The following is a 13,583-nucleotide window of genomic DNA, read 5'->3' as shown; positions in this document are numbered from 1 at the left end:
GCCTGCTTTTATGAAAGGTTTATTCCTAGTGCTAGGTCCCAATCTTCCAGGGCTCTAAGCACAATTAAACTGGGTGGGTAGGTGAGGGGAGACCCATTCAGATGCAGGGCCAGAAATGGGGCTCCCCATATCCCCACCCCTTTGGTCCCAGTCCCCTTCTCTGCAATGGGCACGCATTGAGGAGGGACAAAGGATACTGGAGGCAACATCATTGGCCCAGGGGAGCCCAAGAAGAGCTGCCATTGGCTGACAGGGCCTTTTGAGGCTCTGCCATTGGTCAGGGGGCACACCCCAGGAACTGGGGTAGGCCTGAGGAGTGATGCCATTGGCCAGGGAGTGGTTTTTGTCATAGCCTTTGGCTGTGGAGTGGAAGGAAAAGATCCGGGAATGAAGCCCAGTGGCCAGGAAGATAAAGGACAGGGCAGCGGCCGCTGGGCCTGCAGACCTCCTGTCAGGCCCCAGCCAGGGAAAGGGAACCCAAGCCAGAGCGCAGGTGGCAAGGGATGTCCCATGTCCAAATCTCCCCCACCCTGGGACTGCCCCTCCCAATGTCCTTGACAGCCAGGTTGGGCTGGAGTGGCTCACTGCTCCTCTAGCCAGGAGGGCTTCTCAGCTCCTGGAGGCCGCAGCTTGACGTTGAACTGCTGCAGGGTCTGCTCCAGCTGTTTCTGGTTCCCAGCAAAGTAGGCTGACACGGCGTTGTGGAAGAGGAGCAGCTGCTTGTGCATCACCTTGATCTGGGGGCCCAGCAAGGTCAGCTGAGGCTGGACTCAGACACCCTTCCTCAGAGCCCAGACCAGGGGCACAGGGGCCCTGCTCCGATGGTGCTTTTGGAGTGGGGGCTGACCTCCATCAAGGGAGCCAAAGGATAAAAGCCAGTGTGATAGGAGAAACCGGACTTGATTGGCAGGGCCAGAGGTTCTGGCACCCAAGCTTAAGGGGTGGGTTTTTCCCAGTTATGTTCTTGGGATCAGCAGCCAAATCCTCAAGGGATCAGAGGGAGGGTGACGGGAAAGGTCCAGGGGTTGAGTGGGCTGGGGAAGATCCCACTCCTTAGCCAGGCCGCATTTCCCCATCCAATGATGGGAAGGGTTTTTTTTGGGGGGGGGGTGAGGTCAGTGTTACAGATGGGAAGGTGGGCTGGTTAAAGGGGTGGGGTTAGCACCTTGTTTTCTTCCAGGAACTTGAGCTTGATGGCCACATCTCCCCGCAGCTTCTCATATTTGTCCCGATGGGCCTGGAAAGTGGCCTGGGCACTCTCAAGTCGACCACGCATCCCTGCATCACGGGGGCCTAGGCTCAGCTCCTCTAAGTCTGTCCGGTAGGCATCGTATTCCAGCCTGGGGAGGGGGTGATATGGGCTGGTCTCCACCCCTTTGCCCTTCACACATACTCTCCTTTCTTTTCTCAATTCTTATGCCCCTAAAGCTCAAACTTCCACCCATGCCAGCCAAATGCCCCAAACCCTAGGCCCTGCCAGTGCCCACACCTGGCAGCCTCATACTGTTTGACAGTCATGAGTGTGTCTTCCATGGTCTTGGTTACCAACGTGTTGATGCTAGAGACAAAGAAGTTCACAGCCCCTAGCAGCGTCTCTCCGTTCTTGCACAGCAGCTTCTGCGTCTCTGCATTGTAGCCAAATTCCTCCTGAGGGCAGAAGGGAGGGACAGGCCTTGAGTAACAGTCGGGGCTGTAGGGCCCTTCTTTCCCCTCCTCTCCCGGGAGGAACCAGCCATTGAAAGTGGAACAACCCAGCACTGCCTCCAGCAAGGCTCTCTTAGCCAGAAAGTTAGTGGGGCTGCCCTGGGGATGCCTGGGACAGGAATGTGGGAGTGAGGGCCTCAGATGAAGTTCACAGAACTGGAGTAGGGAAAGCTAGTGCAGCAGGCAAAGGAGGGGCTCCGATTAGGCTGAGCACTGAAGGCATTCCTGTCAATGCAGAGAGGGGTACTTGTGAGGCACCTGGTGTGCCGCCTGCCCCACCCCCTCCAACTTCTGGACCTCCGTACAAGCCCCTGTCTCCACAGGCGGGTGCTGCTGGGGTCAGAGCTGGGCCCGCCCTGGAGGGGTTCTCCCTCTGGGCTGCAGGAGGGAGGGAGGCTGAGGGGCGACTGCCTGGCGGGCCCGGGCCCAGCCCCCCACCCTCTCAGGCCTGGCTGAGGCACCTGAAGCTCTGGGGACTTCTGGCTGAGGTCAGCAAAGGCGTCCCCTAGTGCATGCTGGGTCTGCAGCAGGCTGTAGAGGTGCGCTGTCAGTGCCCGGCCCAGCTGCAGGACACTCTCATACTTGCGCTTCGTCTCACGCAGCAGCTCAATCTGCAGCTCTAGCTCCAGGTCCACAGTCCGGGAGCCTCGGCCAAATCGCTCTGATAACAGCTGCTTTGTACACTGATTGGGAAGTGAGGGAATAGGTCAGAGGCCCTAGCACCCTGTCCTCCCAAAACGTACCTACCCCAGCATCCCCAGGCTCCTAGTCTCAGCCATAGATGGGACATTAGGATCTGGAAGATGGGGAAAAGGTACCCAGGGGAGTTTGGGGGAAAGGAGAGGTGCTTGAATCCCACCTTATATGTGTTGATGCCCCATTTCTTGACGATGTCAAACTTCTCTCCAGCGATGCCCCGAGCCACCTCATCTCCGGGGCCAGCAGGAGTGGTATTGTGAGATGGATGGCGGCCAGACCCTAAAGGACCAAGTTCTCTGACACCAGCCTCTCTCAGATACAATCAGACACCTCTGTGGTTCCGCCCATACTTCCCTCCCAGCACATGAAAATGACTTCCCTGAAGAAGCAGAAGCTAGAGACAATTAGATTCTCCTACTCACTAGGAGGAACTCATACATTGTGCCCTGAGACCCAAAACCCAATATACATCCGGCCTCCTTCTGAAGTGGCGGCGGGGATTGAAGAAGGAGGGAAGAGGGAGTTGCTAGTGTACAGGGGTAGAGAAAACAGCAGGAAATAGGCTGAGTATGGGGTGACTGATCAAGGACAGTGGGTCCATCAAACAGAAAACCCGGCTGACATTCCCATGTGGATACTAGTCAGTGTGAGATTCAGAGCTGTTTGTTCCTCTAAATGTTAGAGTCTAAAGTAAAACTCTGAGAAGCCTCACAAAGTTCCAAATCAGATTCAGGCTCCAGAGCAGGTGGGGGAGGCCTGTGAAACAGAGTTCTTTGCTTGACTTAGGTGGTGACAGCAGAGAAAGGACAAGTGGGGCTAAATGACAAGTGGGAGCAGATGGACAACTCTGGGAACTGGCCTTGGGCTGAGATTCCATAGGGTTCATACTAGCAGAGGTTCCCAGGATCTCCAGACATAATTCAAGCCTTCTTAGACATACTCTATGCTCCCTAGAACCACCACTCTCCCCCTCTCCACTCAAGCTTCCTGTCCTGTTCTGATCATTCATACCTGTGGGGATGAGTCCATCACCAGAGCCCCCATAGCCACCAGACACAATGCTGGTTTCATTGAGGTTGGGTCCTGACACCATCACCTGCTGGAGGTCCTATAGGCCAGAGAAGAGGGGGGCTTCAGGAACATAGGGGCAGCTGAAGCATTTTGGGGGTGAAAACAAGCTTGGATTGAAGCATCATAGAGAGAGCACACAAGGGAAGTCTGCACAGAATCAGAACAAAGATTTGTAAAAAGATTGAAGGGAGATTAGGTAAGTTAGGGGAAGGCTACTGGAATAGGGACGAGAGTTCAGGGTTTATGAGTTGGGATTCCTCAATTGAAACAATATGAAGAATCAAACAGAAGCACCTGCTCCAGCCCATCATCCTCAGGAAGCTGCCCAGCTTCACCATTCCCGTGGATGGGGATCTCCATTGTGGCTGCCTTCCCTAGGATCCCGTCCGTCATGGCTAGCGAAGGGACTGGAGTCAAAGTCTCTACCCCAGCACCCTGCAAAGCCCAACACAGACAGTTCTGGAAACTGGCCAGTACTCCAAAGAGGAAGATCTCCCCTGCCATTTCGGAGGTTGTCCCAGGGCCTCAGTGTTCTGGGGTTTGGCCACTACTCTTCCCTGAAGTATATGTATTTCTTCCCTCCAAGGTGCATATTTGTAACACGCACACCCAGGCCTCAGGTGTGCCTGACCTGAGGTCATGTTCTCATGAAACCCCCTATCCTACCAGGACTCCGGTGATCATTCATGCATTCAATCACTCAACAGACATTTAATGAGTGTCTACTATGTGTCATGCACTATTTGAGGCCATAGACATACAGCAGTGAACAAGAGAGATAAAGTCTGTGCTCTCAAGAAGTGTATGCCCATGCAGGTGTTTCTCCCCATCAGGAGATGAACCCCTTTCCCAGGGCTCAGGTGTGTAGCCCCATTCAGGTATGTTCTCCACTGCCTGGCCTCTCACACTCCTTTAGTGTTTCTTCCTCTTTCCTGCAGGGGGTCTCCCCTTCCTCCATCCCATGCACCTCCTCTTCCTCGGGCCCTCCCCCTTCAGGCCTTTGTTGAATCACTTGGTATAAGTTCACGACCTCTGGGAAAAGCCTCTTTTTCCCAGTACATAGGTAGGTGATCCCTTCCAAAGTCAGTTATGTCTCCCCAGGTGTGTGAGTCTCCGCCCTCCCCCCATACACCTGGGCATCAGGTGTGTCCTCATCCTTCCCCAGGGTTCAGAGGCATCTTGCCCTCACGTCAGGTTCGTGCATTCAACTTGCCCTCGCCCATGCACGTCCCTCTCACCTCGGGCCGGGCGGCTCTTCCCCTCAGGGCGCCAGGCCCGGGCCGCGCGGGGACCTCGGGCTCCAGTTCCTGTCGCGATCCTAGCAGCAGGTCAGGGACTCGGCGGAAGTGACGTCCTCTCACGGGCAGAAGAAGCCGGCCACGTCGCAGATTATGAGGGCGGAAGTGACGTTGGCACCTGGGGGCAGGGCTATCCTGGAGCCAACCCCTCTGTCCCTGGGGAGCCACGAGCGCTCACTTCCGGGGCGTTACCGAGAAGCTGTGAAGGAAGTGACGTAGGGCACGCGCCGGTGGCGTGATGGAGCAGCGGCAGCAACAGCAGCAGCAGCTCAGGAACGTGAGTGGGAAGCTTTGGGGCCATGCGTTCAGCTAGCATCCCTGTCTGCATGGCGGGAACCCCAAGGAGCCAGGCATCAGAGGGCTGGGAACGTCGGGCCATGGGGTGCGGTCCTGGGAAAGCTCGGGCGGTGCGGCCTTGAATTGAGATGTGGCCCCTCTTCGCTGAGTTCCTTGTCCCCCTTCTTCCCAGCTGCGGGACTTCCTGTTGGTCTACAATCGGATGACGGAACTCTGCTTCCAGCGCTGCGTGCCCAGCCTGCACCACCGAGCTCTGGATTGTGAGGAGGTTAGGTGGGGGAACCGAGTAGGGAGATTACCCTCGATCCTCAGAGTTAACCGTAGACTGCTTCCCTCTTCCGCCACTTCCCCTACCTCTGGCCCTGGCCTTTCTACGACCCTTGCCCCTAGGCTGGGGATGGGAAGGAAGGAGACGGACCTGACGAGACACCTTTGGCTTCTACTTCCACCCTGTCTTCCTTCCAGGAGGCCTGTCTGCACAGCTGTGCTGGGAAGCTGATCCATTCCAATCACCGCCTCATGGCCGCTTACGTGCAGCTCATGCCTGCCCTGGTACAGCGCCGCATCGCAGACTACGAGGCTGCCTCATCTGTGCCAGGTGTTGCTGCCGAACAGCCCGAAACCTCGCCATCAGGGAGCTAGCTGTCCCCAACCCCGGGAAGGGAGGCACTGGATGGACCCTCATACTTAAGGAGCCAGTGGACCTTGGGCTGGGTGCAACCTGTATATAGAAAGTGAGGAGTTGCCTGAGAGCTGGGTACTGTTGCTCCTTTTCCTGGAGCTAATAAACCCACTTTTACTTTGTTTGGTTTATATTCTGGGCAAGGAAGCTTTGCCCACTTGATTGGCACCATCTTTATTATTCTGTCAGGATGCTTCAGCCCTGGCAGCAGAGAAATTGCCTTCAGTGTGTAGAAGAAAAACGTCAGCATTCCCAGGCACCTGGTTAAAGCGACATCTGTGGGTACAATTTTAAGACTGGTAATAGCGACAAGAAGTTGGTTTCTGCCCAGATGACAGAAAATGGGAACTCTGTCTAGCTGTCCTTAAATCTGTCTGACTTAAATGGCTCACTTAGAGATATCTAAGGACAGCAGATTAAGAATCCACAGGGCTTTTAGGCGCTACCTCCTGGGAAGTCAGTAGCCTCAGACAGAGATGAAACCTGTAAGAATTCTGGGGTGTTCTGGAACGTCAACCACTTCCTCAAGTTGTTACTTAATATTTTCTGTCTTCTTAGGATGAGCAGTAAAATCTTTAAACAAAGAAGATCTGTGTGCTTGCCTTCAGGAGCAGTCAGAAAGGGGAAAACTTGTGGAACCATATTCTGCAATACAGTCAGACTCGAGGGATAAAAACCTAAGGGAGAAGTAGATGGTGATGGTTATGGGAAAAAAAGGAAGAAAGCCAAATCTTCAGGACTTCTTGAATGTTACCTTAATGTCTCACTGCTTGTCTGTAATCTCCTGATTCCATCTCTCCGTCTACCCCAGATTGTTCCCACTGTGCCTGTTCTGTGATTTCTAATTCCAACCTGTCTGTTCTTTTCTCATTACTTCCCTCCGTGTGGAATTTACTTCTGTATTCAGCAGTCTGAGTGGCTGATACATCACTGAATTTTCTTGCCATTTTTGTGTCCTTTTTGTATCAGCTGTTTTAACATTTCTGTTCCTCCATTCACACTGCTAGAGAAAAACAAAGCTGTGTAGTGAATGCTACTAAATATTCAAGGTTTCCAACCTCAACCAAGCCCTCGTTACAAACAAGCAACCCTTTGTGAGTTCCTGGTCCGTTTGCTCTCCTAATCACTACGGCAGTTATTTTACACCTTCATTGCTCTCCTTAATCCCCTACCTCACCCTTGACTATTCCCCATCAGGTGACCATGTTTGATTTTTAAAATGGAAGTAGAACTTCGTAGACATTGGCTCCCACAGTCATTAAAAAAAAAAAGAACAAAATAAAAGAAAACTTACAACCATCCACAAAGCACATGTTTTCTCTCCTGTACAGATCAGGACGTTGAAATTCTCTGGTAGCAGACCCTGTCTAAAAATGCAGACCTGTCTTTAAAATCTTTTACTACACCAGGCTGCTTTTCAAAATATCTGTTGAGCACTCGCTTTGTATAGGTTCTGGTCTTGGTATTATCCCCACTTAACAGATGAGGAAGCAAGAATTCAGTATGTACCAGAAGCCCACCTTATACACAGTTACCTATTGAGAAAAGTGGCTCTGATCAGCTTTTTGCCTCATTAGCTGAACAAATCTTGAACAGAAAGGTTTGCTAAGACCCTTCCTTAATAAAAAAAGTTGTTGATCAGGAACTTTCCTACTGAGTGGCTTCATGTCTGCCCAATAAATTTCTCTCCTTGAAAAGTGTAAATGCAGGTAAAGCAGCTTGTGAACTTTGCAATTCCCAGAGACAGGAATGGGGACCTGGGATATTGTTCTGATGGTGGGAGGGTTCTTCTCCATCGATATTTATGTATATCCCTGCAATAAACTTTCACTGTGAATTATCTATGTTTCTATGTCACGTAATTAGTAATTGCTGGAGAAGGGCTAGGAACACAGATCTGTCTGACTCTAAAGCCTATGTCCTTTGAACTTCCAGAGCTTACATTTGCCTGCTCACCTGCAGTCAACCTTTCCCTAGGCATGGAAAGACAAGTGTCCGTCAGTCTGATCCACCAAGACTTTTTAATCTCTTCTTTCCTTTCTGTTTATAAATAGGTTCAATACTTAACGAAAAGTACCTTATTCCTACTATCCGTCTTCCTTTGTCACTGAAATCTCCTTCAGGTCTTACCATAACGTCTTAGCCATTGGTATAATGAGCAATGTGATGTTTCAAGCACGACACACGAGGATAAATGTTGACAAAGCTTTATCCCTTTATCACAAACACATTTGAGACAGGGTTGTTCTTGCTATTGTGGCTTCAGAACTTAACTGCCTACTCCTTTGCAAAGTCTAATTCCTTTGAGCCTATTCAACTGTACCACCTCTCTTATTACTTATCTGTAGTAACAGCCACTCTCCTACTTTCCTCTGCAGAGCTAGCCGTTGGTCTTCCTCTTGATACTTTAATGTTACACAAGACAGTCCGTTCAGTGTTTTTTGTCTCTTAGTTCCTTGACCCAATCTCTAATGATTTCTACTCTGTCTCGGCTACTCTTACTTACATCCTTTCCATTGTCACCACACCAAACTGCTCCATCTTCAAAACACTATTACTTGCATCTTATTCACTGACTGTATTCCTTCCACTTTGTTTATTGGACTATTCCTCTACCATTTTTTTTTTTAAATTTCAATGCAGCGTTCAGACCATTGCTTCTACATTCTCTCCATTAACACCTTCCTGTCTTTAGATTCCTGTCGAGCTTAAATTCTAGTCATTCTTGGGACTTCGCTGGTCGTCCAGTGGTTGAGACTCCGCACTTCCACTGCAGGGGGCCTGGGTTCGATCCCTGGTCTAGGAACTCAGCTCCCGAACGCTATGGGGCGTGGCCAAAAACAAAGTCCTTATGAAATTCTAGTAATTCTTTTGGAATAGGCTAAATTTCCTTCCCTCTCATTTCTTTGTTGGGCCTGGGTAAAATGAAACATTTGTGCGTGCATTTGGACATCTAAAAACTGCCCAAGGTAATAACTATAGAGCAGATTTATATCGCTATGAATCCATGGTTATCAACTTCAAATGGAGTCTGAGGCCCTGTAATCCCACAAGATTTTTCTAGTCGTCTTTCCTGTTCCCTGCAATGACTATTTCAAATGAATATTCCTTTTTTTATATAAATTTATTCATTTTTATTTATTTATTTTTTGGCTGCATTGGGTCTTTGCTGCGCATGGGCTTTCTTTAGTTGCGGTGAGTGGGAGCTACTATCATTGCGGTGCGGTGCGCGGGCTTCTCATTTCGGTGGCTTCTCTTGTTGCGGAGCACAGGCTCTAGGCATGTGGGCTCAGTAGTTGTGGCTCATGGGCTCTAAAGCGCAGGCTCAGTAGTTGTGGTTCACGGGCTTAGTTGCTCCACGGATCTTCCCGGACCAGGGCTCGAACCCATGTCCCCTGCATTGGCAGGCAGATTCTTAACCACTGCGCCACTAGGGAAGCCCCAAACCAGTATTCTTAAGCCTCTTATTATCCCCATGATTCTCTTCACTTTCTGCAGGTAACCTTATTTTAACTTCATAGGCAAAAGTAAAAGCTATCAGTTAGGAACTTCCGCAACATCTTGCAACTCAAAACTTGGTCACCCATCTACATCTGCACCATTCTCTCCTCTTTCCCTCCTGTCTAAACAGGACAAATATCGCTCATGGCCAGCGCCTGTTCCTGTGCACTGAATCCTAGTCCTTCCTTCTTTGGAGATCTCTGACTTTTTCCCACTTTACTAAATTCTCATCAGTGTTTAAGCATGCCGAAGACTTCCGTTACAGCAAACAAACCACTCTACCTCACAGGTACCGTCCAGTTTTTTTCCATTTTACGGCTAAACTCAAAACAGTGGATACTTTGGTCTTCTCCATTCCCACTTCTCCCCCCACCCTATTTTGACTTCTGTAACCTTTATTCTATTGAAATAGTTCTTCCTGAGGTCACCCTAGCTCACCAAGTGACCTTCATATCCCTGAATCCAGTGGTTATTTCCTCAGCTTACTTCACTTCTTAGTGGCATCTGGTACTATCGACTTGTTCCTCATGGACACTCTCACTGGTGTCTGTGATTCCACTTGTGTTTTCATTACTACCTCTGGCCACAGCTTCTTAGCCTCCTTTGCGGGCTTACCCACCTCCAGCCATTAAATCTGAAAGTTTCTAAAGGTCCTGTTATTTCTCAGTGTAATTTTTCTGGGATTGTTTCATCCCCATTTTGTGCGTTAGTCACTGATAATTCAGAAGTGAAGTTATCATCAGAGAGTAAAGCCAAAGAAAATGGAAGATGAGAAGGTACAGCAGAAGGTTTGAAATAGTCATTGCACAGAATGAGAGAGTGAACTGACAAAAGGAACATAATTAGATTATTAGGTAGTGTTGAAGGCTCAGTAGAGGTTACTGAACAGAATTCCCTTTTGGCTTTGTCTGTCTGGAAAACTTTTTTTAATTGAAGTATAATTGATATACATTGTTATATTAGTTTCAGGTGTGCAACATAGTGATTTGACATTTATATACCTTATGAGATGACCACCACAGTAAGTCTAGTCACCATCTGTCACCATTTAAAGTTATTACAATATTATTGACTGTATTCCCTCCTCTGTGTATTATATCCCCATAATCTATAACTGGAAAAAACTATTATTTTAAGGCCTAAAACTTTAAGGCCTACCTGTAACTCTTCCTTGCCCTTTCCAGGAAGGATTCTTATTTGTGCCCTCATTGAACCCTTTTATGTCTCGTTCACCATTACGTCCACAGCACTTGGTAGAGTGCCATAAACAACAACAAAAGCACATAGCTCACACAGATCAGTTATATCACGTGTGTATTATCTACCAGGCTCTAGTCTAAGCATTTTATATACATTAACTCAGTTAATTCTCACAACAACCCTGTAAAGTAGGTACTACTGTTATCTTCATTTTACACAAAAAAATAAAATTGCAGTCAAATATCCCATGACTAGTAAGTGGTGGAGTCAGGTTTTCAATCCAGTCGGTGTGACTTCCAGAGTCTGTCCTCTTTCTCACTAACGACGATTGCTTGCTATACATTTATGCATTTGTTCCACAAATATTTTCTGATCATCTACTCATGGTGCCTAGCACTAGAGGCTGGGGGTACAAAGGAGAGCAGTCAGAAACCCTCACCGTGGAGCTTATACTTCTAGTCAGGGGAGACAGACAGTAAGCAGTTAAGTAAGTATTGATATGAGATGGTAATAAGTGCTATGGGGAAAATCAATGCAGGGTAAGAAGGATAAGGAAGCTGGGGACAGTGTTGCTATTTTAGGCTAGGTTGTCAGAGAAGAACTCACTAATGAGGTCTCCTTAAGCAGAAACTTGAAATGAGGGAGGAAGCCTCGTGGACATCTGGAAAAAGTGTTCACTGTGGCATCAGCCTCTACTTGCCCATAGCATCCATTGTCCCCTTCTTCCTTTACTAATAGAACCCCTGACTTTAACCTGGGCAGATGGTGGCTGAAAATAAAGATCAGATTTTGCAACTTTCCTTGCAGCTAGGTGTGTCCATGTGATTGAGTGATGCATGCATTGCCAGGTGGTGCCCTTAAGGGAAAGGGTAGGCCTTCTCCTACTCTTTCCCCCATCTCACTACTTGGGATGGGGCCCAACACACATGGTGGGGAACTGTCTTGGACCTTGAAGATAAGGACCACTTCCTTGAAGAAGGCAGAACAACTAAAAGGCTGCCATATTAGCCCTGGAGTACTTATTCCTGGACAGTCGTGTGAGAGAAAAAGTAAGCTTCTATTATGTTTAAGCCATCGTATTTTTGGGGTCTTTTTGTTATTACAGCATATGTGTAGTAGAATGTTAACATGGTGCCCAAGATTTCCCACCCCCTGTGTACACACCCTGTATAATCCCTAGGACTGTGAATATGACAGATTTTACTTCTGTGATTAGGTTGTATTATATGACATACTTGACTGTAAGAAAGGGAGATTATCCGGGTGGGCCTGGCCTAAGCACATGAACTTTTTAAAAGCAGGGAGTTTTCTCTGGCTTGTTGCAGAAGAGAATGTCAGAAAGATTTGAAACATAAGAAGGATTTGAGGCACTGTTGCTGGTTTGAAGATGAAGGTGCCATATGGCAAGGAAGACAGGTGGCCTCTAGGACCTGAGAGTGGCCCCTGAGGCCCAGGAGGAAACAGGGACCTCAGTCCCACAACCGCAAGAAACTGAATCCTGTCAACAACAAGAATGAGCTTGGAGGAGGATTTTCCCCCAGAGCCTCCAGACAAGAGCTCAGCCCAGCTGACCTTTCAGGCTTATGATATCCTGAGCAGAGAACCCAGTCAGGCCATGCTGGGCATCGATGTACAGAACTGTGAGATACTAAATGGATGTTGTTTTAAAGCTGCTTAGTTTGTGGCAATTGGTTACACAGCCACAGAAAACTTCTCTGTTTTCTAAATGAACCGTAAGCAGAGATGTACTGTATGAAGGCTCTGGCGGGGGGTGGGGGGTGGGAGCATGCTCAGTGTGATCCAGGCACAGAGGAGTGGTGTGAATAGGGATAGATGGTCAAAAGGCCACAGAGGTAGCAGCCAGCTGATGAGATAGCAAATTGTAGGCTGTGTAGGACTTCGGCTTTCCTGAGGGAATGAGATGATAAGGCATTAGTGAGTTTTGAGCAGAGGAGTCATAGGATCTGCCTGTATTTGAAAAAGGTCACTGGCTGCTCTGAAAAGAGCAGATTGTAGGGGCAAGGGAGGAAACAGAGACCAGTTAGAAGTCTATGGAATAATCTAGGTGAGAGGTGATAGTGGCCTAGACCAAGGTTTAGCTCTTAGGGTGGTGAGAAATAGTTGGATTTTGGATATATTTTGAAGCTATAGCTTAACAAAATTTGCTAAAGCATTAGACATGGGATGTGTGTGGGGGGAGAGGGGAGTCAAAGGTGACGCTAAATTTTGACCCAAGCAACTGGAAAAATGGACTGGGTATTCACTGAAATGGGGAAGACAGTGAAAGGAACAGGTTTATTTGGAAGGGAGGCAGTTAGGAGTCTGGTTTTGGACATTTTAAGTTTGGGATTCTTATCAGATTTATAAAGCAGAGGTGGGACTCTATCACGTGCTGAGTTTCTATATCCATTGTAATCATTCAGGCGTTCCCCCCACCTCCAACCCCAATTTTGAGCTCCCTGTGATCAAGGAGTTTGTCTTGTTTGGGTTTTTTGCAGGGGGTGAGGTGGGCTAGGCAGATACGTGCGAGTGTGTGTCGGGTTGGGGAGTGTCCCAAAGACTGCTTGCTGGTGCCCGTGGCAGCTTACAGGCTCAGTAATAGATAAACAGGCACGTGCATTACACCTGCCCACGACGCCCTCAGGATTGCGACTTCCCCAAATCAACCACGTAGCTCTTTTCCAGACCCAACCGGTCAGACGGCCTGTTCCCAAGGCCGGCAGGCAGCCTGTAGGTTTGGCCTGGGCTCGGCCCCTCCCCCCTAGGCCCCGCCCCTTTCTGGTTTCGCCCCGGGCTCTCAAAGGAGGCTCGGGCCTCAAGCGATCCAGTAACTGTTGTAACCGCTGGGAGGGGGTGGGGCTGCGGGTGAGTCTGCTGCTGGGGATCAGCTTCCTTTCGCACCGCTCCCCGCACCACCCCCGAGACACCCACTCTCGCCACTGCCCCCAGGCGTGTCCCCTTCTCCTGCGCTCCTACGGACCCTCCTCCCCTCCCTTTCCTCCCCTCCTCTTCCTTCTTTCCTCCTCCTTCCAGCCCGGCCCTCTCCGGTCTACCCCGCGCCCCACTCCATCCAACCAAGTAGTTCTCTGTACCCACCCCTCTGCTTTCTGTCCTCGACACATCCCTCAGCC

At 49.4% G+C, this 13,583-nt stretch overlaps 2 protein-coding genes across 3 annotated transcripts; one reads left to right on the top strand and one right to left on the bottom strand.

Moving 5' to 3' along the window:
- Window positions 1-3: 3 nt before the first annotated feature.
- On the bottom strand, window positions 4-4,831 carry ARFIP2 (ARF interacting protein 2). 2 transcript variants are annotated; one of them, XM_022563144.3, is made up of 8 exons: window positions 4,713-4,831; window positions 3,769-3,909; window positions 3,415-3,511; window positions 2,564-2,682; window positions 2,166-2,387; window positions 1,490-1,647; window positions 1,166-1,340; window positions 4-737 (listed from the first exon to the last, which is right to left on the bottom strand). In XM_022563144.3, the coding sequence occupies exons 2-8, from the start codon at window positions 3,865-3,867 to the stop codon at window positions 582-584; spliced, it is 1,026 nt and encodes a 341-aa protein (XP_022418852.1). In that variant the 5' UTR covers window positions 3,868-3,909; window positions 4,713-4,831; the 3' UTR covers window positions 4-581. The 2 variants fall into 2 exon arrangements, with proteins under 2 accessions (XP_022418852.1, XP_089771348.1); XM_089915222.1 differs by lacking the exon at window positions 3,769-3,909 and having other exon boundaries at window positions 4,713-4,830.
- Window positions 4,832-4,947: 116 nt separating this feature from the next.
- Window positions 4,948-7,593, top strand: TIMM10B (translocase of inner mitochondrial membrane 10B). Its single transcript, XM_022563146.2, has 3 exons — window positions 4,948-5,049; window positions 5,242-5,337; window positions 5,535-7,593. Exons 1-3 carry the CDS (start codon window positions 5,011-5,013, stop codon window positions 5,709-5,711), a joined length of 312 nt encoding a protein of 103 aa, XP_022418854.1. The 5' UTR covers window positions 4,948-5,010; the 3' UTR covers window positions 5,712-7,593.
- Window positions 7,594-13,583: the final 5,990 nt, after the last annotated feature.

This window comes from Delphinapterus leucas, chromosome 7, assembly GCF_059928025.1.
Source record: "Delphinapterus leucas isolate spDelLeu-1000000601 "Yukka" chromosome 7, BTC_Dleu_Yukka2, whole genome shotgun sequence".
NCBI classification, from domain to species: Eukaryota; Metazoa; Chordata; class Mammalia; order Artiodactyla; family Monodontidae; genus Delphinapterus; species Delphinapterus leucas.
Note: the sequence above shows the minus strand (reverse complement) of the source record. Positions and strands in the feature narration are given on the sequence as shown.

Coding starts and splice junctions, on each gene's coding strand:
- ARFIP2 (XM_022563144.3), bottom strand. CDS start 3,867: ATGACGGACGGGATCCTAGGGAAGGCAGCCACAATGGAGATCCCCATC. Junction 3,512..3,768: donor AGGATGATGGGCTGGAGCAG/GTGCTTCTGTTT, acceptor TCTGGCCTATAG/GACCTCCAGCAGGTGATGGT. Junction 2,388..2,563: donor GGGGCATCAACACATATAAG/GTGGGATTCAAG, acceptor CTTCCCAATCAG/TGTACAAAGCAGCTGTTATC.
- TIMM10B (XM_022563146.2), top strand. CDS start 5,011: ATGGAGCAGCGGCAGCAACAGCAGCAGCAGCTCAGGAAC. Junction 5,050..5,241: donor AGCAGCAGCAGCTCAGGAAC/GTGAGTGGGAAG, acceptor CCTTCTTCCCAG/CTGCGGGACTTCCTGTTGGT. Junction 5,338..5,534: donor GAGCTCTGGATTGTGAGGAG/GTTAGGTGGGGG, acceptor TCTTCCTTCCAG/GAGGCCTGTCTGCACAGCTG.